The 26989-nt window shown below is 33.3% G+C and overlaps 1 protein-coding gene across 1 annotated transcript; it reads left to right on the forward strand.

Annotated features, from left to right (window-relative positions):
- The first annotated feature begins 10422 nt into the window (after positions 1 to 10422).
- LOC133296685 (isoflavone-7-O-methyltransferase 9-like) lies at positions 10423 to 11668 on the forward strand. The gene is made up of 2 exons (XM_061495735.1): positions 10423 to 11187; positions 11366 to 11668. The coding sequence occupies exons 1-2, from the start codon at positions 10423 to 10425 to the stop codon at positions 11666 to 11668; spliced, it is 1068 nt and encodes a 355-aa protein (XP_061351719.1).
- Positions 11669 to 26989: the final 15321 nt, after the last annotated feature.

Consider the following 26989-nt stretch of genomic DNA (forward strand, 5'->3'; position numbering starts at 1 on the left):
GTTAACCGTCAGTTTTTGTTGTTGAGCGCTGGGGTTGGATCGAGTGCGTCGCGGAGTAGATGAATGGCGTGAGCTCTATGGCTTGATTGTCGTTTATGTGATGGAAGATAGATTGGGGGGGTTGAATGGACGGGTAGAGATGATGAAGGAGCATGTGGTGAGGTAGGGGTAAGTGAAGGGTGTGTGTGGATGAAAGAGGATAGGTGGGGCCCTCTTATCTGTTGAGGGAGATTTGTGTCCAAGGTGGAATGGTTGATTGGTGGTGAAGGGGTGAGAGAGAGTGAGAGTGTGTGTGCATCGTTTCTCTTCAAATCAGTGCCTTATCACGTCACGTCCCCTTCCTCCTTTGCCTTATGAAGCTGTGATGGAAACGTTAAACTCGATTTTGTTTATTGATCCCGTTGAGTTATTGGGTTATTGATTCACTTATTGGGTTATTGGTTTAATCAATGAGTTATTGATTCAACGGTGTGATTTATAAATATATCAATATCAACATCAACAACACTTTTATCCCAAATTAATTGTAAATAACGCGTGATTTTCGTATAAATTTATATATATTTCATTGGGGCAGGATATTCTTACACCAGTGTAAGAGTTAGAAGTCTTACACTCAATCTTGAGCATTGATCCACTTGTATCCAATGACTCACATTACTAAAAAATTAGAGCCCTTAGATATAAATGGGATCAATGGTCAAGATTGAGAGTATAACTTACACTGGTGTAAAATGATCCTGACCCTATTTCATTTATAAATATATATAAATTTATAATTTATATTAAAAACACTGTAAATATATTTAAATACTTGTAAAATAATGATATCAATTTCAAATATTTTAATATGAAAATAATAAATTATACATCATTATCAAACAAAAGATTAATAACATTTATAATATTTATGATACAAGTATTTCAAGTTTAGTAAACGACATCTCTAACCTATGTAGCACCGATACCGACACGGGATACGAGACACCATACGACACGACACTTCGACACGTTAATTCTAAAAAATGTTAGATTTCGACACGTTAGGACACGCTTTGATATTAAATAATATTTTTAATTTATGTAGTGTATATTATATTTAATATTCAATAATTTAACAAAAAATAAAAATAAATTTATAATATTCATCAATTTTGCAAAGAAATATAATATATTATATTAAACTCAATAAAATTTTAATCGTAATCCAACGAATTTAATAGTTGGAACCAAAAACTCAATGCAGTGCAACCTTTGAATTTTTTTTGAATTTCTATAACGCGTGTTGAAGTGTCGGGGAGTGTTGGAGTGTCAGAGAGTGTCGGAAAGTATTGGACACGACACGTCAAAGTTTTTGAAGTGTCGATGCTTCCTTGTCTCTAACTATAAATCAAATCAAAATTTCCTGCATATTGCATGATCAGGATAATATAGTGTTGTAGGTACATAATTTATGTAAGTTAATAAGTTACAAATCACTCAAATATTTCAAAAGAAAACAAACCATTTGTGCCATTTGTGTTTGAGAGTAAAAAAAGAAGACATCAATTGATGAAAATAAATTAGTTTTTTTTTACAGACCGGACCGGATCACTGGTTGAACCGACTGGGTCATCGATTTTTACGAAAATCGATCGGGTCGCATCTGATCACACTAATTCTGTAACATGACTGATTCAATATGAAATCGGACCGATTACATGACCAGTTCAATAGTTTTCGAGTCGATCCAATTTTTATAACATTAGATTAGACGAAAGTGTGCTTTTTTGTTGCATTAAATGTACCGCATTAATGGAAAATATTCAAAAATATATGGATTAAATAAGGTAGAAAATATTTTCTTTTTAGAAAAAAAAATGTACGGATTAAATAAGGTAGAAAATCTTTTCTTTTTAGAAAAAAAGTGTACGCAAAATCGAAATTTCCGTGACCGAGGGTTATTGCAATAAGTTGTAACTGTAATTAATGTCACGGAATAGCTCGTTTTGTCACCAAAAAGCTAGGGATTTTTTAAAATGGGAATTGAATGATTCCTTTTTCATTTTATGAATCAAACTTGTGATTTGCTTTACGGTGATGGTTTTTAACCAGAAACCACATGCAAACACCATATGAAATTTTTGCGTTTGTATCAATATGTGTTTTTATTCGTGTTAATTAAAAATTAATACTTAGCGGACTTGTGTTTATGTCAAGAATATTTAAAAATAAGAAAAAAAATATTTATTTTTTTAAAAAATATAATTTTGTGTCATTTTATATTAAATATATTTGATAAATTATAACCGTTGATTGACGGAAATCAAAGGTTAGAATCTAAAATGACATAAAGTTATATCTTTTAAAAGGACAAATATTTCTTCCTAAAAAAATTTACACAATTATATATTTACCCTACATATTATACTTTTATTAGTCATGGATAATAAAATTAGTGGATTATTCATGTTTAAAAAATAAGTTGTATTAATGAATAATTTTTTTTAGATAGTATCTAGAATTTTGATACAAATAATTATTGGCATGGCATTAGTTTTAGGGAAAAGTTCAAAAATCTTTCTATGGTTTTGCTTTGAATCACTTATATGCTTTCAACATATTTGATATTTTTTTTTTCTATTTTTGTTTGCTCAGTCTATTTTAATTTTTTTATTTAGATGTATTTGATTTTTTTTTCTTTTATTTTTTTTGTCTTTGGTCTATACTCTTTTTTTTTATTCAGACCATTTTCAATTTTTTTAACTTTTAGTTTTTTTGTTATATTTTCTTTTTTTTTATTCAAACCATTTTCAATTGGTTTATTTTTTGTTTCCAATATATTTGGTCTTATTTTTCTTACATTTTTTTGTCCTTAATCTATTTTCTTTTATTTTTTTGGTATCCTATTTTTTTATTTAGACACTTTTTATCTCTTTTTCTTCTATTTTTTTCTTCTAATCTTTTCTGTAAGTGTTCTAAGTTTTCAAAATATTTGATTTTATTTTTTTATCACTCTATTTTCTTATTCTAAAAAAGATAAAATAAAAATATTAGTTAAATTTTTAACATTGTCAGGGAAGTGTGTGAATATAAAAAAAATCATAGGAGATAAATGATTAATAGAAAAAAATATTGGAGTGTAAGTGATTCAAAATAAAATCATAAGGGTTTTTTTTTAAAAAATTTTTCTCTTAATTTGAATGTTAAATTTGTATCAACCTAAATTGATCAGTCAACTCTAATTATCATGTCTAAACTTTACTTATTTAAAATTAATTTTTATGATTTAAATTTTTTTATTGAATATTTCAATGCTTTCACCAATTTTCATTTATGATTTTAAATTCTTTTAACCATTTTAAGACATGTGCTTATGCTTTTGAAGCAACTTTTGGCTCTTGTGTCAAATTTTAAATTGTATGTAGTATATACGCGATATGTGATTCAAGAATGAAGATAAACCCTGTCGAAAAAGTATGTAGATAGTAAAAATGTTATTTTAAAATAAATTTAATGTTAACCTTTTTCGTTTTCAGAACGAAATAATGGACCTTCCTTAGAATGAAAAATGAGAAAAAAGTTCTAAACCAAGGACTTCAATCTTCCGCACAAAGTTGAAGAAATATCCTCCCAATAAAATCATCAGGACACTGACTTTCCGTTACACAGGCGGTGGACTTACAAGATTCGATTCTTTTTTCTTTTTATATATTTTTTTAGTGAGAAGATTCGATTTCTTTACATTGGTCACATGTGGTGGATGATTGGTCATATCTTTTCTGTAACCCCTAGTTTAATTTGGATGCATCAGCTTTCTAATCAAGAAAGAATAGAATAAATTTTTAAAGCTGTTTTTAGAAAAATGGTGTTCTAAAACTTAGAAATTTTTTTTTTTTTTTTGGGGGGGGGGGGGGGGGGGGGAATAAAATTGTTATTAACAGTTATTGAGTGAAGAAAAAGTTCGGTTGTGGAAAAAATTGAAAAAGTGTTAAAAATAAAAAATAAAAAATAAATTAAACCACTAGTATTAGTATAGTAGTGAAGGTTGTGAGTAATTATATAAAAGATTGGAAGTTCAATTCCTTAATATATCTATAAAAAGAAACGCGTAATTTAGTAATTCGTATTTGATACCAACTTCATTTTCTACAAATAATTAACAAGATATTTAAGATTAGCTATGACTGGTGAGTCTTATATTTAGGGGAAGCATCGAAGTTTAAACCGTGAATAAGCCAATTATTGGAAGGATCTAGTTGAAACAATATTCGAGTGAATAGTTTTACAGCAATACTTAAGGGATATACTGATCAAAGGCCAAAAGGTAACTTCACCCTCTAAAAAAGGTTGATATTAGTTCAATCCTTCACTTGTGGAGAATGACATCAAAATCGTCTTTCTTTGTACACACTGCGAGGTTGAAGCATGAGAGAATTAAATTGACTTTGTCTTATATTATTAAAAGACTAAATTACTGTTTCGTTTGCATTCGTTTTTCTTTTTCTAAGTTTTTACTCGTGTTCTAAGGAAAAAAAAAAGGGGGGAGGGGGGAGATTCAATTTTTTACATTCCAAAATACGAAATAAAAATATGAAACTCCAATTTTTTATCTCTTATGTTGAAATTAAAGAATGCAAAAAAAAAATAGTCTAATAAATCCACAATTTATTTATAAAAATGTATAAAAAATTGATGTTATTTTCTATTATTATTGAGACTATATCAATGTCAACTTATTTAGAGAACTAAAGTGATGACTAGATTGGTACGTCCTTATTCGGCCCAAGCAAAAACATATGCACACATATCACCTCTAGCTATATGGGCCTCATTCCCAAGTGCATACCAAGAGGTACTTTAGGTATGCTCATTTCTCTGCCTACATTCTTATCCTTGCTCTAGAATTGAATTGAGCATCAAAATATCTCAAAGTATCATCATTCTATCTTCGACCGGGGAATTGCCATTGCTGACTGTCATGAAGCTATTTGACACAATCAAGCTGTCTCAAGCACATCCCCTTAAATACAAGTAGGAATAATGTAACATTTTGTGATTGATATAGGCTAAAATGATGTCAACTTTACCTAATGGACCAACTTAAGATCAAGGTTTATGCTAGCATAACAAAAATGAATGTTTACTCTTAAATGATATTTTGGTGGTGATAACACTTCAAATTATCGCCCAGTTAAATTCAAATTTCAACTTGACTAGTTTTCATTAAGGATGATATTGAGGTCAATTCAGTTTGATTTTTTTTTTTTTTAAATATTTCAATCGGTTCATTGCTTCGCGACTAATACAATTCGGGTGGGTTCCAAGATTAAGGGTTTAACCCTTCCCAAAGATGGTACCAAAGAGGATTGAACACATGCTCTCACCTCCACATGCTCGGTTCTCTGACGTCAACTGAGCTACCATCATTTGGAATCCAGTTTGATTTTCATGTATTTAACATATTAGTTATTTTCCCTTCATTTTGAGGCTTCATAATTCTAATTTTGATAGTATATATTATAGAAATTCTATTCAATATTAAGTATGTCTTAAGTTGTGGGATCCATGTTTATCATGTTTTAAAAGACTAAAATCACTCTTATATTTAATCAAAAGTATGAAAACTTCGAGTTATTTAGTTAAAAAATATAACCTTGAATTATAGAGTATGTGAATGATTCTTACTTGTTTTGTAGGACAATTGAGTTAAATTGGAGCAATGGTTAAGTGGGCTTAAAGCGATAAATGAAAAGCGATAAATGAAGAGTAACAATTTAGTGAAAATCTCCTTGAAGCTATTTTTTAGCCAATTCTTTGTAAAAAAGATGATGGATTTGGATCTTGTGTTCTTTAAAAAAGTTGTATATATCTTTTTTATCTTTCTAACGAGACAAAAATTACTTCAATTGGACAAGTATAGTTCAAGTTATGCCCAAAATACGAAATAAAATGCTTGTTGTCAAAAGAGCACGTTTTAACGTGCTAGTATGTGAAAAATTTACATAACAAATGCCACATTTTACGTGCTACCGCGCCTATTTGCGCGTTATAGCTCTCATTTATGACCCAGTTAAGGCTCATTACGTTACTTTCACCTAAACAAGAATTCCTCCACTTATTTAAGCTATTCTTTAGAGGAATTACTTAGTTCTTGGTAGTTCTTGACATTAGAGGCACATGGGATATCGAAGAAGTGAAATTTTCATACTTTCGAGAGTCAGAGACGAGTTAGAGGAAAGATTACGATAAAACCATGAAGATTTAATGCTCCATCACATCAATGGAGTTTGGAGAAGCCTTTACCTTTTCTTGCGTTATTGTTTCTACTATGTTAGGCTAGTTTTCTTTATAGTCAGGTTTAGATGGAAACTTATCAAGTCTTTATATTTTGGATAATCTTTAATTTAATCTTTCCTTTTTATATCGAATGAATTTATTTTTTCTTCATCCCTTATGAGTTCTTAATCTTATAGATTGATTGATGTTGGTACATGAATCGGACATGGTAAATTCATCATTAGTTCGTATGACTCTAGGGATAGAAGTAAGAATTATGCAATCTTTATGATTCTTGAATATACTGCTTATTTTCTTTGAAGAACAATCGGGGAACTAGGATTCTTTAGATAGAGTAAAGAATTAGGATATCAAGGAATTGGGTCTTAATTAACTTAGGGGAATCGATTGGTGATATAAAAAGGACGTTTAATTAAGGATTTTAATTCAGAACATAAATGAGAGATTAGGGAAAATCGAATCCCTACTTGTGCTTTCTTAATTGTTAAGAATCTCTATTATTGCTTTGTTGCTTTGCTTTCAATTTAGTTTTTATTCAATTCTTATGATCAAATTGTCCAACTTAATTGTAATAGCGAATTAGTGCTTGAATTCTAATCCTCGTGAAAATGATATTCTTACTCATTCACTTTATTACTTGTACAACCAGTATACTTGCCGAGTTTGCAACAGTTCATAATAGGAACACACAAATTTTAAATAATGCATTTTATTTATATACCAACTATAAAATAAAGACACACAAATTTTAAATAATGCATTTTATTTATATACCAACTATAAAATAAAGTGTGTAATAAATAATGTGATATCCAGTGCCTAACCAAAGATTTCTCTTAAAGGTTGTAGCAATATATATGTCTAGTTGGTCGTCTAAAATGTTCCAAGTGAGATCTCAAAATCACCATATAATCTTTCTACTTTATATATATATATATATATATATATATATATATATATATTTTCAAGGAATCAAATCTCTCATACTTACTTTACCTATCCAAAACCACCATTTGAGTATGGCTCATACTTCATATTCAAATGATGATTTTTGTTGGCCAAATACAGAGAAAAGCAACAAATTTATTTTTTCTTTTGTTTATTTTTAGTAATTTGAAATTGGACCCATGAATAACTATTGTTGTTTAACGTTTCTAAGCCTATTTATGTTTCCAATATAAATAAAGTGCATTTAGCGAGTGAGGTAAAAATAATATAATAAAACATTATTGAAAACAACCCACGTAGAATGAACCTAGAATACACCAACACGCGATTTCAAAAAACAATTTACGTGTCGGACACCGACACGTTTCGACATGCGTCCGACATGTGGTCAACATCTTGGGACACGCGGTCAACGCTCCGACACGTTTTTTCGACACGTGGTCAACGCTCCGACACGTTTTTTTTGAAGGTCTAAATTTTTTTATTAATTAAAAAAGAAATTAATTTATAAGTCAACTTTTTTCTATTATGGAATTTGACATAAAAAATTAACAAGGTATGAAAAATTACTTTTGCTTTATATTTATGTTATGGAATTTGAAGATTTGATTGGTTATATAACTTATTGTGAACTGTTTTATGTATTAAATATGAATTATATTATATATATTAAAAATATTATTTAATATCAAAACGTGTCTTAACGTGTTAAAAAATGACATTTTTTCGAATTAACGTGTTGGTGTATCGTGTCGTGTCGGTGTCGATGCATCATAGGAATGAACCAAGATAAAATATTTCTCTATTTTTCTTTCAGTATATATTTTCCTGCTTTACGATTGTGTATGCGATTATTTTAAGGGAATTATACATGTTATGTCATAGGCAAAATTGAATCCATTCCTGCACTAACAAGAACTTGTGGGTCCCATTAGTTAAAAGAAATAAAAAAAACAAAATAAAAAACCACGACAATCGATGTATCATCAGGATGAATGTTGTTTTTTCCTATAACAGGATAAAAACAACACCCTTATTTTAATTCGAACACATACTAAGTAGAACTCCTGGGACTTAAGTAAATATCATAGAAATTTAACTTCTTCGCAGACTTTTAATCTTAGTAAATGAGAATTAAAAACAACGGAGAGATATAACAAGGTTCAAATTTCTTAGAGTTAAAATAAAAAATTTATTCTGTTTAAATTCATTGATTGTATTTTATATCGATCTATGAGCATCCTTTTTTGAACTCGAAGTTAGAACGAAACTGAAAATGATTTTCACATTGTAAAAAAAAATTTCCGCAACTTCTGATCGAATTATATAGTTGACTCGCAACACGCATGTATATAGTTCACACCTACAAAGCATGGACACGCTCCTTGAGAAAAAATTTACGTGTCGGACACGTGTCTGATACGGATACGCTTCGACACGTTCGGACACGCGTTTAACACGCGGTCAACATTTGAGGACACGTGGTCAACTCTCCGACACGTTTTTCGGACACACGATCAATTTTTTTGGACACGCAGTCAACGCTTGGACACGCTCAAACATGTTTTTTTTTAAATTTTTTTTTTATTTTGTTAACTAAATATAAAAGAAATAATTTATAAATTAATTTTTTTTTGTTATGAAATTTGACATGAAAAATTAACAAAGTACGAAAATTTATTTATATTTATATTTATGTTATGAAATTTAAATATTTGATTGGTTATATGACTTATTATGGACTCTTATATGTATTAAATATAAGTTATATTATATATATTAAATATTTTATTTAATATCAAAACGTGTCTCAACGTGTCTAAATATGACATTTTTTAAAATTTACGTGTCGGCGTGTCGTGTCGTGTCCCGTGTCCGTGGTTCACACACGTACATTCAATGAATAACAACTTGACCTATTGACTTACGCCAGTATGATCGAGTCGATATGCTTATTTCTCGAATAAGGAGACAACGGCGCGGTGTTTTTCATTATTAAATATTCCAGAGAAGTAGTAAAGGGCAAAGTTTGCTATGTATAAGTAAGGTGACAATTAAATAATACTACTAAAGTAGTATTAATTAATTAATTCATTGAGCAATACTAATCAAATAGTATTAGTTAATAAAACAAAATTATAAGTCTCCTGCCACTTGAGATAATCAGACTCTCCCTGTTGATTTAAAATTGTGCGTGGCTGTTATATATATAAAAAAAAAAATGTGAATCCATTTTTTTTCTATACAGTGAGGCCCATAATGCTTGTGTATCTACAATAGGAGACAATTTGTCTCCGAGAAAATATGCTCCCTAATTAAAATGTGAAAAATTGTTTTCACATTATAAAATAAGGTGATAATTAAATAATACTAATCAATTATCTTTTGGCAGTAATCATACCTCTCAATTCTCAAACCCAGTTTTCTATACCTACCCATAATCTCCACACTAATTAGGGAACCGAAGATTTCAATTCTTGCTAGAGACCCAACTACTTTAATGGTGCGTAGAACTCTTGGGACTGAAGTAAATATCATAAGAATTTACCTCCACGCAATCAATGTATTCTTCTGTGTAAATGCATTGATTGTGTTTTATATCGAATGGGCAGCTTTTGTTGAACTTGAAGTTAGAAGGAAGGTGAAAAATGATTTTTCACATCATAAAAAGAAATTTCAGCAGCGTCTGATCGAAATAGACAATATATCAACAAGATCATCTTATTCCCTGAACAAAAAAGAGAAATAATATTTTGATAAGCTTTGTAACTAGATATAGAATGGAACTTTGACCAGATTTGAGAGCATTTGTAAACACAAGCACATAAAGAGAATAATAGTTAAATAAATAGTTCACACATAAACTTCAAAGAAGAACAGCTAGACCTGATAATTTACGCGACGAGCACCTAAAATCACGATTTAGTTATGTCTCGAATAAACAATAAATAAATTTGTACTTCGCCATGTGTATGAAACGTGTTCATTAAATAATACGAATAATTAATCAGATAGGTCAGAACAATATAATGCATTGATATTATATTAATTGATTCAGCAAGTTAAGGCGTGGCAGTTCCCGATCAATTAGTATATAAAGCAGAAGCAGAGCAAGTTCATTCCAGAGCAACAGAGCAAGTGACAAGTTTGGAACACAAACACACTATTATTGGATCACTCTGCATTCTCATTCTCATGGCTTCCACAAATGATTACAAAGCAAGTGAGCTATTCCAAGCTCAAGCTCATTTGTACAGAATGATGTATAGCTTCCTTAATCCCATGTGCATCAAGTGGGCCATTGACCTTGGCATTCCTGATATCATCCACAATCATGGTCAACCCATTACTCTTCCCGACCTTGTTTCTGCTCTTCATGTTCCACTTTCTAAAGCTACTTGTGTTGAGCGTCTCATGCGCTTATTGGCACACAATGACTTCTTTGCAATCATCAAAATCGATGACACCAGAGAAGCATATGCTCTTACTCCATCTTCACAACTCCTTGTCAACGGCACTGATCACTGTTTGTCTTCAATGGTTCATTTGTTAAATAGCCCTACTCTTGTTGGCTCATATCATCACCTAGGGAAATGGACTTCTGGGGAGGATCTCACAATCGTCGAGACCGCATTAGGACCTGGAGGCTATTGGGATTTTATTCATCAGAATCCCACTCATTTGAAAACCTTCAATGAGGCTATGGAAAGTGATTCTCACGTTGTAAGGTTGGCTTTGAGAGATTGCAAATCAGTTTTTGAGGGCCTCGATTCCTTAGTTGATGTTGGTGGTGGAACCGGAAACACGGCTAAGATTATATGTGAGGCATTTCCTAATTTAAAATACATAGTGCTTGATCTTCCACAGGTTGTTACAGGCTTAACAGGAAGCAACAATTTGAGTTTTGTTGGCGGCAACATGTTTAAATCTATCCCTCAAGCTGATGCAATTTTACTCAAGGTAATTATGCCAAAAACTATAGGAATTATCATGACTTGCTTTCTCTTCACATACGTCTAGTATTTTAGTCAAGCAATGAAGTTCATACATAAGTTTATTTTTTCATGCATTAAATCATTAGCATATGTTATTGACAGTGCTTCTGCTTCTGACCCTCCATTTATTGTTATTTTTGCAGTGGGTTTTACACAACTGGAGCGATGATGATTGCATCAAGATACTCAAAAATTGTAAAGAAGCCATTTCTGGCAAAGGAAAAGGAGGAAAAGTGATCATCATAGATATAGTGATAAATGAAAAGAAAGATGATAGTGAAATGACAGAAGTAAAACTCTTACTTGACATAGCTATGATGACCAGTCTCAATGGGAAAGAGAGAGATGAAAATGATTGGAAGAGACTTTTTGCGAAGGCAGGCTTCAAACATTACAAGATATTCCCCGCATTTGGCTTTAGGTCTCTTATTGAGCTTTATGCTTAAAGTCTTGTTGTAATTTACTTTGCAGTTTTATTTCTACTCAACTGAAATAAAGTTGATAAATATGAGCCACTATGGTAACATAGGTGGCTGGGGAATTGGAAACATCGATGTTAAATTATTTGTAATACATTTCTCGAGTTAAATTGTATACAATGTCCATCTAACTTCCACAAGACTTTCAAGTAACAAACTAGAATTTTTCCTCTTGGATTTTAATATGTATCATTTGTTGTGGGATGAGTTCCCGGATGATGACCCTATTTGTAACATTAAGAACACATAGGCTTACACATTGAACATTCCCAGCTTACATTCGATCGGAGCATCCACATAATCCCAAGTGTAGACACACATCCTTGATTCTACCATTGGACTGCTGGAGATGTGCTTTCCTTGTCCGTGATCACTCCCTTTTTTCGTCCGTTCCTTCGTTCGTTCCGTAGATAAAAATACCCGTGCCTTTTGCTGGACATCTTTTGTTTTACACCACTGAACATCATTTAATCTTTTGTGATTTTAAACTTAGCTTATCATTTAGATACTTTATGGTTATTACCTGTATCAGTTAACCCTGTGAATGACAAAAATACCCTTATTATGCTCTTTGCAGTGGGTTTTACATGGAGGACTTAAGGAGAAGTAACAAACCTCCCATTACAATCCACGTGGTGCAACCCAAAAAAAAGGAAAAAAGGAAGGCGATTTTCCCAATTTACCTAACCTTCTAATGTTATAAAGGCCTTTAATAAACTCCTGATCACTTCAATTATGGCAAAACACTCCACAAGTAGTTGTCACCCTTTACAAAGCAATCGTCGAACACCTTTCGATGGCTGAATCATGCTTAACCTCACTCCTTCGAAAAATCCTCACCGCAACTCAATGCCCAAAACATGCAGTTTGCTGGTGCCTTGAAGGGAAATTTTTTATCAGCGCATGAGTTCTCCTAATAAACTCATAGTTTATTATGTTTTAAAGGACTAAAATCACTCTCGTATTCAGAAAACTTAGAGTTATTTAACTAAAAAATATTAACTTTAAATTATTGACTAATGTGAATGATTCTTGCTTGTTTTGTAAGTAGTTGAGTTGAATTTGAGCATTGGAGCAATGGTTAAGTTAGATGGACTTAAAGCGATAAATGAGGAGCAATAATTGAATGAAAATCTCCATGAAACTGTCTTTCGGCCATTTTTTCGTATCAAAGATGATGGATTTGGATTTTGTGTTCTTCATAGAAGTTGTATACCTTTCTTTTATCTTTTCAACGAGACCAAAATCACACCAATCAGACGAATATATCTCAAGTTACGCCCAAAATACGAAATCATATTTATGTTGTCAAAATAGCGCATCTTAATGCTCTGTAGCACAATTTAACGCCTTGATAAGTGAAGTTCTTTATGCCAGAGCGTGTTTTAACGCGCTCCAGTGTGTTTTAATGCTCGGTTGTGACCCAATTAATGCCCATTATATGATTTTCACCTAAAATAAGAATACTTACGCCTATTTAAGCTATTCTTCATGAGTCTTAAGCGGTTCTTGATATCACTTGGCAACGTAGGCATAGTTTTCATCGGAGAAGAGAATTCTTCATGCTCTTGAGAGACGGAGACGAGTCAGAAGCAAGATTACTCTGAAAACCTTAAAGATTCACAATGCCATCACACTACCAGAGTTTGGGGAAGTTTTCTTGATTTCTTGTTTCTACTATAGATCGGTCCAGTACAATATGGGCTGGCCAATATGGACTGGGCCAAATCACACACGGTTGAAGAGTGAAGACTTTGGGTTAGGTGTAGTGCTTTGTGGGCTGACGATGTCTGTTATGCGGTGAATTGATGTTGAGCTCCCTTGGCGCGATGGCTCTGGCTTGGGGGGGGGGGGGTACCTGCAATGACACTCCGACTCTGAAGTCAGTATCAATGCTAGGCTTATGTTATATTCTTGTTGGAATTATATTATCATACCTGGGTCTGTACCCTTTATTTATATAGCAAGCCTCATGCCGCCTTTGGTAGGCGATATGCGTTTTGGTTGGCTGTTTCTGGGCTGTAGACTTATCTGTCTCTCCTGGTGCCTTTCTGGCTACACTCCTATATGATGGGCTGCCTTCTTAGAGTAGTGACAAGCTGGAGCTGTCTTTCGTGTGTTGGCTTACAGCGCGGTGGATCTTAGTTTGTTATAGGATCCTTCCTTAGTTCTTAAGTCATATAAGGCAGTTAGGTGTAATGAGGCCATTGCGCCTTCAGGTCTTTATGCGCGACGGAGACATTACACATTTTATTGGGCCTATATGTTTTGGGCCAATTATGGGCTTTATCCCTTTGTGTTTATCCCTGTCTAGATTAAGATCCCAATATGTCTATTTATAACCCTAACCCTCTATTTTCCTATATGGTTGATAAGATTATACAAGAATTTGAGCAAGCAAATCAAAATTAAAACATAACAATTTGAGACAGATTTTATTAAAAGAAAGTTAAACCAAAATAAGGATTCGCGTCAGATCTGTATCTCTAACTACAAAAGAAATTAGTCAGACATAGCTGACTTAAACAAGATAAGAAAAGAAAAGAAATCTAGAAAGAGTCATGAATTGGGTGTTGGTTGATCTCCACTATGATGCTTCGATCTCCCTCCAGCTTCATCCTTGATCTCTAAAACTTTGAATTCTCTGGTCTCTTTTATTCTCCAATCGTCAAAGAATCATGTTTGCTAAGGTTGCCATTTTATAATGAAGGGAAGTTTCCATTTAAATCACAACAAATCTTCGATCACCTCATCGTAAAAGTTTTCGTAAAATCTCTAATCAGACCCTCGTTTAAAATTCAAAAATTCACAACTTTGAAGGCTGGCGTTTGCGGCGTTATCACCATGCTAGTGACTCGGGAGGAAACTTGAAGACCTGGTTCTTAGCGCTTTAAGCGCGAGAGTTGGTGCTAGTGGCATGGCAATGCAAAGGACTTGGCGCCATAAGGGAAAGAACTTTGGTGCTAGTGGCACCATGAAAGAAAGAACTTGGTGCTTCAAGCGCCATTCTTGGCGCCATGAAGGAAAAGTGGGCTGGCTCTTCTAGCGCTATACTTGGTGCCCCAAACATGAAATTCTAAGAGACGAAGATGCTAGCGCTTAAAGCCACAGTCGGGCGCCCCTGGTGCTATCTCACTTGATCCTTTCACTTGCTTTTCGGAGCACTCCAACTAGAATTTCTTCCTAAGTGTCAAAATCCCTACAAAACACAAGAATTTTATGTGAGGATACTACTGAAAGTAGACTAAAACTTTAATTATAATTGTCATATCTTTTAGTTATATTTAGATCAATTTCATGCTCAATTTGACACTTAGTACATAACAAGTTGGAAGCTCATTAATACACTGTAAAGTTTCTGAAGTGACAGTTATCTGTTATGTAAGGTAGTTGGAACTGGAGAAACAAATAGTGTAGGATTTGTACTTTAGTTTAAGCTTTTACATTGTAGTACAAATATCTGATATGTAGTATAATTATCGATAGATGTACTTCATTTTCATTATTGAGAAATACAGAATGGTTATTCTTTCTTTTCTTTTGTATACTTGTAAGGTGGTATCAGAGCTCTCATAGAGCTCTGGTATCTTTTTTCGTCTTTCTTGTTCTTTCTTTTCTTTTCTTTCAAACACAAATGATTCTTTTCTTCTTTCACTGCGTTTCAATGGCGAATCAGATACCAGACCACCTGACGAATCCAGGAAATGTATTCTTTCTGCATCAAAGTGAAAATCCAGCCTTGGTATTGGTTTCTCCCCCATTGAATGGTAAGAATTTCTATACATGGGTGAGAGCAATGCACATGGCCTTGTTGTCCAAAAATAAGTTGTCCTTTGTTGATGGCAGTGTAGTAGCTCCTCAGCCAACAAACCCTCTCTTTTCAGCATGGGAGAGGTGCAATATAATGGTGTTGTCATGGATCCATCGATCCATATCTGAAAACATAGCACAATCAATCTTGCTGATCGATAATGCAACAACAGCTTGGAGGGATCTTCGTGAAAGATTTGCCCAAGCTGACGTATTCAAAATAGCAAAATTGTAAGAAGATATCTTCAAAATGCAACAAGGTGACAGGTCAGTTAACGATTATTTTACTCAGTTGAAAATATTATGGGATGAATTTGATGGGTTACAGCCAATACCGAGATATACATGTCAGCCTGCATGTAATTGTGCTGCTACTACTCATTCAAGAAATATACGAGAAAGAGACCAAACCATACGTTTCTTGAGAGGTCTTAGTGATCAATACCTTCAAGTACGTTCTCAGATTATGCTAACAGATCCCCTGCCTAATATGAATAGAGTATTCTCTTTGATTTGTCAGCAAGAAAGACAGATCAATATACCTCCAATTGAAGTTCAGAGCTTTGCAAATGCTTTTCAGAATAATAACATAAATGTAAGTTTCAATAGAGAAAGAAATTTCAACAGAGATAGAAATTTCAATTCAGAAAGAAATTTCAATCCAGAAAGAAATTTTCATCCACCAATTGGAAGAGGTCGAGGCAATATGGGAAGGCTATGTACTCACTGTGGAAAACCAAATTATACAATTGAAACATGATATCTTAAGCATGGATTTCCTCCTGGATTCAAAACTAGAAATGCATACAAGATGAACACAACAGATGTTGATGAAGAAGGAAATCAACAATTCCAAGAAGCTAATCAAGATTCTGATTCACAAATGACTCTATCCAAAGAACAGTACCAAGGCTTGTTAGATCTTCTTCAACAGTCAAAGATCAATGACCCAATCAGTAGCCAATCAGTCCATTCGTCCAATCTGGTGCAAGTGTCAGCACTTAATTCAGATACATCAGGTAACCGTACCTCACAGTGGATCATTGACACTGGAGCTACGGTTCATATTACTCATATGAAATCTTCTTTCAATTCCTTGCACAAAATAAAACCTTTTTTTTATCAACCTTCCAAATGGCATTACAATTCATGCTAATCATGATGGGACTGTTCTTCTTTCAAATGATCTTACTTTATATAATGTTCTATATGTTCCCCAATTCAAAGTAAATCTCATTTCAGTATCTCAATTAACCCATGATCTAAAATGCTACCTTGTTTTTCATAATGGAACTTGTTCTATTAACCAGAACCAGACCATGAGGAAGATTGGTTCAGCTAAGCGGATAGATGGTCTCTACATACTTGAACTGCAGAATTCCACCCTTTACAGCATAAATAAAGATATGTCCCAGAAAGTCAGCCTTTGCTGCAACACAAATAAAGATACTTCCTTCCTCTGGCATCTAAGACTTGGTCACACCTCACACTCAACAATGGAGAATATGTCCCATTTCTTTCCTTCTATTTCATGTAATAAGATTTCTCCCTGTGATGTATGTCAATTCTCAAAACAGAAAAGATTGCCTTTTCCAATTAGTTCAAATAAATCTCTCAATTCTTTTGATCTTATACATGGAGATATTTGGGGACCCTATTCTATTCCTTCTATTAATGGATTCAGATATTTCCTCACATTAGTTGATGACTACTCAAGATTCACATGGGTCATCTTAATGAAAAATAAATCTGAAACACGTGGACACATTCAAACCTTCATTGCCTTAGTTGAGAATCAATTTCACAGCAAAATTAAATGTTTTCGAACAGACAATGGGGCAGAATTTATGATGCATTCTTTCTTTTCATCAAAAGGTATCCTCCATCAAACATCTTGTGTTGAAACACCACAACAAAATGGAGTGGTTGAAAGAAAACATCAACACATATTAAACATAGCTAGAGCTCTTTATTTTCAAGCAAATCTACCAAAACATTTATGGTGTTATACCATTACCTATGTTGTTCACATTCTTAACAGGATAACATCTCCTACCATTAATAATAAAACTCCTTATGAATTGTTATACAAGGAACCACCAACCTTTGTGCACCTAAAAGTATTTGGCTGTCTAGCTTATGCCTCAACCTTACCTAGCCATAGAACAAAATTCACTAGTAGAGCTCACAAAACAATCTTCTTGGGAATCAAACCAGGTACCAAAGGCTTTATACTTTTTGATATTCATTCCAGAACAATTATTATATCTAGAAATGTCATTTTTTTTGAATCCATATTTCCCTTTTCAAATAAAACTCCCATTACTCCACCTGCATCCCCTTCTTGTCCTTCCTTTGAACAAAGTAATATTTGGGAACCCCTTATACCTACTCCATCTCTGCCTTAAATTCCCATTGACCAAAATACCAACCAAGAAAACCCCAATACCACAATCATAGCACAGCATACAGATGATCATCCTGTTAGAAAATCATCCAGAATTCGCAGTACACCCAAGTATTTAGAGGAATACCATTGTTCTTTATCCGCTGCAGTTGCAACTACATCCAACTCAGGTATTTCTCCATACTCATTTTCCTCTTTTCACTTTGAACCTTCTTCCACTAACCATCCTTTATCATCTGTGCTATCTTATAAACACTGTGCACCCACCTACAAAAATTTCTGTCTAACCAGTAGCTTGATCTGCATGATTGCTGGAAAGATGCTATGCAAGCTTAAATCAAAGCTCTTGAGAAAAATGGAATATGGTCCCTAGTTGATCTGCCTAAGGGAAAACAACCCATTGGATGTAAATGGGTTTATAAAACAAAGCTAAAGGCTGATGGAACAGTTGAGAGACACAAAGTTCGTTTAGTTGCAAAAGGGTATACTCAACTTGAAGGTGTGGATTATTTTGACACCTTTTCTCCAGTAGCCAAGATTACAACAATTCGAGTGTTACTGTCCATTGCTTCTGCACAGGGATGGCATTTAGAACAGATGGATGTCAACAACGCATTTCTTCATGGAGACCTCCATGAAGAAGTTTACGTGACAGTACCTCAAGGATTTGACAGCTCCAAGAAGTCACAAGTTTGCAAACTCAACAAATCACTATATGGCTTAAAACAAGCCAGTAGACAATGGAATACAAAGCTCACATCTGCACTTATTGATCTTGGCTATCACCAATCTGTGGCTGATCATTCCCTTTTTATTCAATCCACTTCGAATTCATTTACTGCTCTAATTGTCTATGTCGATGACATTGTTATTGCAGGAAATGATTTTGCAGAAATTAAACGAGTAAAACAATTCTTAGATGCACGATTCAGCATCAAAGATTTGGGTCAGTTACGGTTCTTCCTCGATTTGGAGATTGCCAAATCAAAGAAAGGGTTATTGCTTAATCAGAGGAAATATGCATTAGAACTCCTTTCTGATTCTGGTATGCTTGGTGCTAAAACAGCTTATACTCCCATGGATGTCTCCAATAAACTTCATCGTGAACAGGGTGTTCCTTATCATGATATCTCTGGTTACAGAAGATTAGTTGGCAGACTTCTCTATCTTACAACAACCAGACCAGATATATCACATGCTGTACAACAGTTGAGTTAATTCATCTCTTGTCCAGTAGATATCCATTATCAAGCTGCACTGAGAGTTCTTCGATACATTAAAGCATCCCCAGCTCAAGGACTATTCTTTCCAGCTGAAAACTCTCTCACTTTACGTGCATTTGCAGACTAAGATTGGGCATGTTGCCTTGATACACGAAAATCCATTACAGGAATGTGTGTTTTTCTTGGATCTTCTCTCATATGTTGGAAATCCAAGAAACAAAACACTGTTTCTCGATCATCATCAGAGGCTGAATACTGCGCCTTAGCAAGCCTTGTATATGAGATTCAATGGCTTTCCTTTCTCTTTAAAGATCTGTATCTGCCACTTACCCAAGCTGTCTCAGTTTACTGTGATAATCAATCGGCTATTTATCTAGCTCATAATCCTGCGTTTCACGAACGTAGCAAACATATTGAGATAGATTGTCATATTGTTCGTGAAAAGATCACTTCTGGTTTAGTTCATCTTCTTCCTATATCTACTTCATCTCAGTTAGCCGACTTCTTTACTAAAGCTCTTCAGCCTACACGCTTCAAAGAAATGATTTCCAAGTTGGGTCTGTTAAGCATTCACACCCCAACTTGAAAGGGGGGGTAATACACTGTAAAGTTTCTGAAGTGACACTTATCTGTTATGTAAGTTAGTTGGAACTGAAGAAACTAATAGTGTAGGATTTGTACTTTACTTTAAGCTTTTACATTGTAGTACATATATATGATATGTAGTATAAATATCGATAGATGTACTTCAATTTCATTATTGAGAAATACAGAATGGTTATTCTTTCTTTTCTTTTGTATACTTGTAAGACTCATCACCTAACAAAAAAATAAATGACTCAAACACCATACCTTAACCCAAAATCTTAAGGATTTAAGTGTATGGTTCATTTAACATATATATTTCTTACGTAGTCCATTCAAAATTATGTGGAACTTAATCATTCTGCTCTCGTACTTAAATTTCGAATAATTACCCTTAGTTAATCGGGAATATAATCAATAAACGTAAACAAAATATTCTCTTTATCCCTTAAATAAAATAAAAGCAAAAATCAAATAAAACAAAACCGCGAACATTTCACAAAAGTAAAGCTAAATTGCAAAACATTTCTTTTGCCTAGATGGGTATTCTAGCTCCTATATACTCCTATGCAATGACAAACATAAATCAATGCTATTTTTTAAGAAATAAATAAAGTTGATCACTTTTAACTAATTAGAAAAGAGCCAAATTAGGATTTTTTTTTCAAATTTTTTTTTTGGAATTCTTATAATCATTTTTTTGAATCTTTTATAAAACAACGTGCAATAGTCATTTTTTTTTAATTTATTAACATGTAAACCAAAAAATAAATAAAAATGAAATGCATAAATATAAACAAATAATTAATTATTGTAAAATAAAAGGTAACTACAAAATAACTGAAGGTAAAGTAAGTAAACCTGAAAAGAAATAACTAGAAGAAAACATAGATAAAAGAAAAAGGAAAAGAAATACGGGACTAACATCTTATCCTATTGTAATGTCTGTCACCAGCATGCCATACGAGTACATTTGATCTCTATTTACAAGCTTTCAATCAGTTACAATCTTATATTCTAAGACAAAGCCATTCTTTGGCAACTTCTGACACGTGGCTGCTTCTCCTTCTGACACGTGTTTGCTTTCACACTACACAGTTCAAAAAGTTTCCTTTTTTGGTAATTCAGGGAATAAAAAAATTCAAAAAAAAATTATAATCTGCACTAAAAATTGATGGCCACGATTTGCTATCCAAAAGCAATGGTTTAGATCTGTTCTCATCTTTATTGTGACACAACTCATAATCCTTTAAAATTTTAATTGTGGAAGGAAAGAGAAAAATTTAAATTTTGAAAACTGACAACTCAGTAAATGTTCACCTGCTTTGTTCATTGAAATTGTTAAACATTTAACAAAACCCTAAACGCCTTCTCATCTTCTTCTTTCTCCTGTTCTTCTGTGTTCTATTTTTTCCCAGCTGCTGTTCATCGTTCTTTTTGTTGTTCGTCGTTCGTCGCTCGCCTTCTTATACCATTTTTGGTTTTGTTGCTGCTTTTCGTCTTCGTTTTTTCCCAGCTGCTGTTCGTCGTTTTGTTGTTGTTCGTCGTTCGCCTTCTCATAAAGATTTGGTTTTGTTGCTGCTTTTCGTCTTCATTTTTTCCCAGCAGCTATTCGTCGTTTTTTTGTTGTTCGTCGTTCGCCTTCTCATACCATTTTTTATTTTGTTGCTGCTGTTGTCATTTTTTTTAAGTAGGTTACTACCAGTTACAACACACAGCTTGAAAGGATGTATAAATATGATTTTCTGAAGGATGTCAGTCCTGTCAAGGAGGACTGGAGGATTAAGGTGAAGGTTGTTCGGGCTTGGAAAGTTCCTAACTTTCAACGTAAAGATCAAGACGACAACGTTGAAATGATTTTGTTGGATGAACAGGTATGTTCTTAGTGTTTTTAAAATCTTGGTTCTTGCGTTTTTAAATCTTCCACTTTTTTGAGTTCGCTGTGTTTTTTTTTTAGGGTAGTAGGATCCACGCCACTGTCAAAGGTTCTTTGCCGGTGCGGAAGAAAATCCATGAAGGAGACTGCTATTTTATCAAAAATTTTGGAGTTGGTTTCAATAGCGAAGTGTTCAGGCCTACCAGGCATCAGTATCGTTTGTCTTTCAATTTGAGGACTGATCTTAGATCAATTGTTGATTCTAATATTTGTGCGAGTGAATTTGATTTTGTTGATTATGGCATCATTGAGAAAGAAACATCTGACTCACCTTTTTTAGTGGGTAATATAATTGTGCTTACTGTCTTTTCATTTTTAATTTTTTTTAATTTTTTTACGGACTCTTTGCTGTCCTTTCTTTCTTTGTAGACGTCATTGGTTTAATATCAGGCATTGGTGAAGTTTGTGAACGTGTGGTTTCTGGTAGGAAGACCAAAATGGTTGTGTTGGAGCTTGACAACCTCAGGTATTGTAAATTTTATTTTTTCAACGTATTCTTTTGTTTTATCTGTGTTCCCTTATATTTTTTTGTTATATCTGTGAACGTTTATTACTGTACGTTTGGGCTGCAACTCATATGAAAGGGTCACAAGCTGGAGTGCACTTTGTGGGAGCACTATGTGGATGAGATTCAATCTTTTATGGCAACCAGTGACACTCCTCATCACGTCGTGATAGTCCAGCTAGGCAGGATAAAATGTTTTAGGGGTATGACTTTAGCAATCTTTTTTTCCAATACGTTATTCCTCTGTGTTCTGTTTAATTCTATTTTTTTTGGGATTGCTCTTCTACGTTTTTATTTTTATGCTCAACTCGATAGGTAAGGTTGGGTTAACCAATACAAAATATACAACGAGGATTGTCATGGATTCGAAGATCCCAGAGATCGTTGAGCTCAAAAAACGGTTTTTTTTGTTATTCTTAAACTCATTTCATAATTTATTTAGTTAATCATTTACTGTATATCCAATTTCTCTCTATAGTCTCACAGCTGATGGTGTTGAGAGTAGTCTGCGGATGACTCAGTTGTCTACTCAGTCATCCTATTCTTACGAAAATGATTTTCTGAAGGAGACTGAAAAGAAGTCTATCAGTGATGTGAAGCTTTGTGGCGAGGTAAATATAGAATTTTTGTTTCTTCAAATTTATTGAATTTCTTGGATAATATCAAGTCTGTGTTAATTATTTTAATTGTTTGCCTGCGCTTGCTATATTTAAGGTTACAACTTGCATCATGTATGGGACTGTAAAATCTGTTGAGAGCAAATACAGCTGGTGGTACAAGTCTTGCAAAAAATGTCCATTCTCTGGTTTAGAGGATTTTGAAAAGTGGTACTGTAAAAAACATTGGGAAGATTACTATCCGAGGTACTGTTTTTGCTCGGTTTTTAAATTGTGTTTAATCTGTAAGCTGAATATTTTATTTTTTTTACTGATGTACAATTTTGCAATCGCATAGATTTAGTGTTCAGGTAAGAGTCGTGGATAACACAGATTCCGCATCATTTCTTCTGTTTGATCGCGACTGTGTGTCTTTGCTGGGGATGAGTGCTGCTGAACTGCACGAGCTGCATTTCAAAAGGGTTTGTATTATTTTTGCTATAAAATATAAATAATGTAAATCCTGTCAATGGGCTTCTTGCTGTATATTGGATGACCGTATTTTTTTTCTTCTTCTAGGGTGCGGATTTGGATCAATTTCCAGATGAGTTAAATGTTTTGAATGAGAAGTCCATGCTGTTCAAGCTAAATATCAAACAAAAGGATTTGAACTCATACAGCGAGCCCACATATCAAGTTTCTAAAATTTGTAGCAACGAAAAGATAATCTCATCGTTCCTTGAGTCTCTTAACTCTGACGTCAATCCAGATTTATGCTGCTTCTCTATTTCTGTTGGGTATCGTTTTTTACAAATTCATTTCGTTGACTGTTTTTGGTTATTGTATATCACAGGATGAAGCAAATTTTGAGGAAGCAGGTGAAAATGAAGGTGGATCATCAGGACCGGAAAAGGCTGCGGTAACGCAATATTTTTTTAAACATTTTCATGTTCCGCGTAAGTCCTTACCTCTTTGCCTTAGTTATGGATGAACTAACAAAAGATATTCAAGAGGAAGTGCCATGGTGTATGCTTTTTGCAGACGATATTGTGCTTATTGATGAGAGCAAGGAGGGTGTTAATAGAAAACTTGAATTGTGGAGAAGCACATTGGAATCCAGAGGATTCACATTAAGTCGAAGCAAGACTGAGTATCTGAAGTGTGAGTTTTCTCTGGTACGAGATGAGGACCAAGAACCTGTGCATCTAAATGGTCAAGAGGTACCCAAAAAAGATGCTTTTAAATACTTGGGCTCCATTTTACAAAACGGTGGAGAGATTGATGAGGATGTAAATCACAGAATCAGAGCAGGGTGGATGAAATGGCGCAGTGCATCTGCATTTTTGTGTGACCGCAAAATCCCCCTGAAGTTAAAAGGAAAATTCTATAAAACGGCAGTAAGACCGACAATGCTATATGGAGCAGAATGCTGGCCAGCACATAGGCAACATGAGCATAAGATGGGAGTAGCAGAGATGAGGATGTTAAGGTGGATGTGTGGTTACACAAGGATGGATAAGATAAGAAATGAAGATATTCGACGAAAGGTCGGAGTAGTACCGGTAGCCGAGAAGATGAGAGAACATAGATTGAGGTGGTTTGGGCACGTGATGAGAAGACCCATGGATGCTCCTGTAAGAACAGAAGTTTGTTACCAAGAGCTCAACACAAAAAGAGGCAGAGGTAGGCTGAAGCTTACTTGGGGGAAAGTAGTAAAACAAGATTTAATGGAGTGGGATATAGATTGGCGGACAGTATGCCTTAGAACGGAATGGAGAAAAGCTATAAGTATGGTGGAGGGTTAGACCCGCTGTTATTCCTATGTTCCAGATGGTCCCTTTTTAGTCCTTTTCCCCTTCATTTCCCCCACTTCTTCTTGTCCCTTTCTTTTTTTACTTTTATTTATTTATATATACATATATTGTTATTTTATTTTATCTTATTTTATATTTTTATTTTATTTGTTTATTTTTATTTATTTATTTTTGGCTTTTTCACTTTTTAACTTTTTTTTTTTTTTTAACTTTTTTTCAACCGTTTTGTATCTTTCATGTGGGTTCATCTACCACCGACCCCAATTAATTTGGGATAAAGGTGTTGTTGATGTTGATGTTGATGTTTCATGTTCCGCGTAAGTCCATACCTGACATACCTTTGTTTTCTTTTTTTACCGGATTATTAATAGGATGTTGAGAGTCAGACCTGTGATAGTACTGACGATGGTGATATCTCTCTCACAATGTTGACACCATTGATCCATTCTCATGATTCCATTGCTGGAGAATTCAATCTTTCAGCTGTTCGGACAACCAAGAAGATAAAGCTTGAAAAAGAGTTACGTATTTTCAAATCCATTCTCATGATTTCTGTCCTTTTTTTTTTTTCATATTTCTCAATGCTGAATACTATTTTTTCTGTTTTCTCAATGTCACATATGTTTTTTTTTTCCTTTTTACAATGCTAATTTTTTTTTCCAGCAACCATACTTCAAGACTATGACTTATGTATTCTTTGTTTTTTTTTTCCTTTTCGTAATATCATGTGCTGATCGGATTCTATTGCTAGAGCTCTTTCCGTCGTATACTTATATATCATTTTCAATGCTGAATACTGTTTTTCTGTTTTCCTTTTATATAAAATACAAGTCTGTCACATATGTTTTTTTTTTCCTTTTTACAATGCTAATTTTTTTTTTTGGCAGCAACCATACTTCAATAGTACGACTTACGTATTCTTTGTTTTTTTTTCCTTTTCGTAATTTCATGTGCTGATCTGATTCCATTGCTACATCTCTTTACGTCATATGCTTATATATCATTCTCAATGCTGATTACTGTGTTTTTCTTTTCTTTTTTGAAAATAGATTTAATGCAGAAGCAGATGATAATGCCCCGTAGATTAGCACACTGTGTCTTAAGAGTGGTTTTTTTGTGTATTGCAGACAAGATCTTTACTGAAGTGTGGTTTTTTTGTTGGAGTTAAAAAAGACACACCACACTGTGTCTTGGAGAAAGTTCACGTAGTTTTCTTATGTTTTGTTGTGTTTAGTTCAAAACAATACTTGCACCCGCAATCGAATGTATGTTGATATATTTGTTGTGTTTTTTGCAATACCAACTTAAGTTGTTCATCTGTGTCGTGTTATGTTATTTGTTGCTGTGTTCCCTTTTTCTTACTCAAAACATGTCTTTTTGATCCAACACCAAACAAAGGTCGTCTGCTAAAATTTGTTTCCTGTTTTAATGGAACAAAATAGGTACTTTTTTTTTTGATAAATAAATAAAAAAAATACAATTTCATATAATAGGTATTTTTATTTCAAATTTATGTTTCTTATTTTTAATATTTACAACTTTAAAAAATGATTGAACTTTTTTATCACTGGAATTCAAAGTATGTCTTTTATATCCAAAAAATACAATTTTTAACTTTTACTTTTGAATTTTTGTTACCTACTTAAAAAATTTATAGTTAATAACATGTTATGGTACAGTAATCATGACCAGAAAATAAGTTCCAAAAAAAAAATCAATCTTATGTTTCCTACTTTTTAAATTCAAATTTATAATTTTTATTATGCTTTGATAATTAGCATTCAAAGTATGTCTTTTTTTATCTGATTTTTTCTTTGTTATTTTTAATGTGACGAAATAAATAATTTTAATTCAAATTTAATGTTTCTTATTTTATAAATTTCAAGTTTCAAATTTTATTAACCTTTGATCATTGGAATTCAAAGTCTGTCTTTTTTTATCCAAAATAAAAAATAAATAACGTCTATGATAGAATAATCATAATAACAAAATAAAATATTTTAATTCAAATCTTTTTTTCTATTTTTAAAATTTCAAGTTCGAATTTTGAGTAAGCTTTTATCATTGGAATTTCAAGTCCGCACGTGAAGCTGCTTGGAGAATTTTTGGATTTGACATTCATTCCAGGTACCCCCTGTTCAGAGATTGCCATTTCACCTGCCCAATGAAAAAAACATTATTTTCAGTGATAATGCTTCGATTTCTGATGTCAAGACAAGGGCGGAGTCTAGACTATCAATCTTTGAGTCTTGGATGGATGCAAATAAAAAATATCCAGAAGGTAGGCATCTAACTTATGCAGAGTACCCGACTGAATTTGTTTACAAAGACCAAACTCATGAATGGAATCCTAGAAAAATGGGATTTTCAATTGGGAGAATAAATCGTTTTTTGCCAATAATGGAGAAGATT

Source organism: Gastrolobium bilobum, unplaced genomic scaffold, assembly GCF_033153095.1.
Source record: "Gastrolobium bilobum isolate Gb01-03AN ecotype WA unplaced genomic scaffold, APGP_CSIRO_Gbil_v1 utg17607, whole genome shotgun sequence".
Lineage (NCBI taxonomy): Eukaryota > Viridiplantae > Streptophyta > Magnoliopsida > Fabales > Fabaceae > Gastrolobium > Gastrolobium bilobum.

Bases quoted from the DNA above. Each gene is read 5' to 3' on its own strand.
- LOC133296685 (XM_061495735.1), top strand. From the start codon at position 10,423: ATGGCTTCCACAAATGATTACAAAGCAAGTGAGCTATTCCAAGCTCAA. The intron at 11,188-11,365 runs GTAATTATGCCA...TTATTTTTGCAG, and splicing joins CTGATGCAATTTTACTCAAG to TGGGTTTTACACAACTGGAG.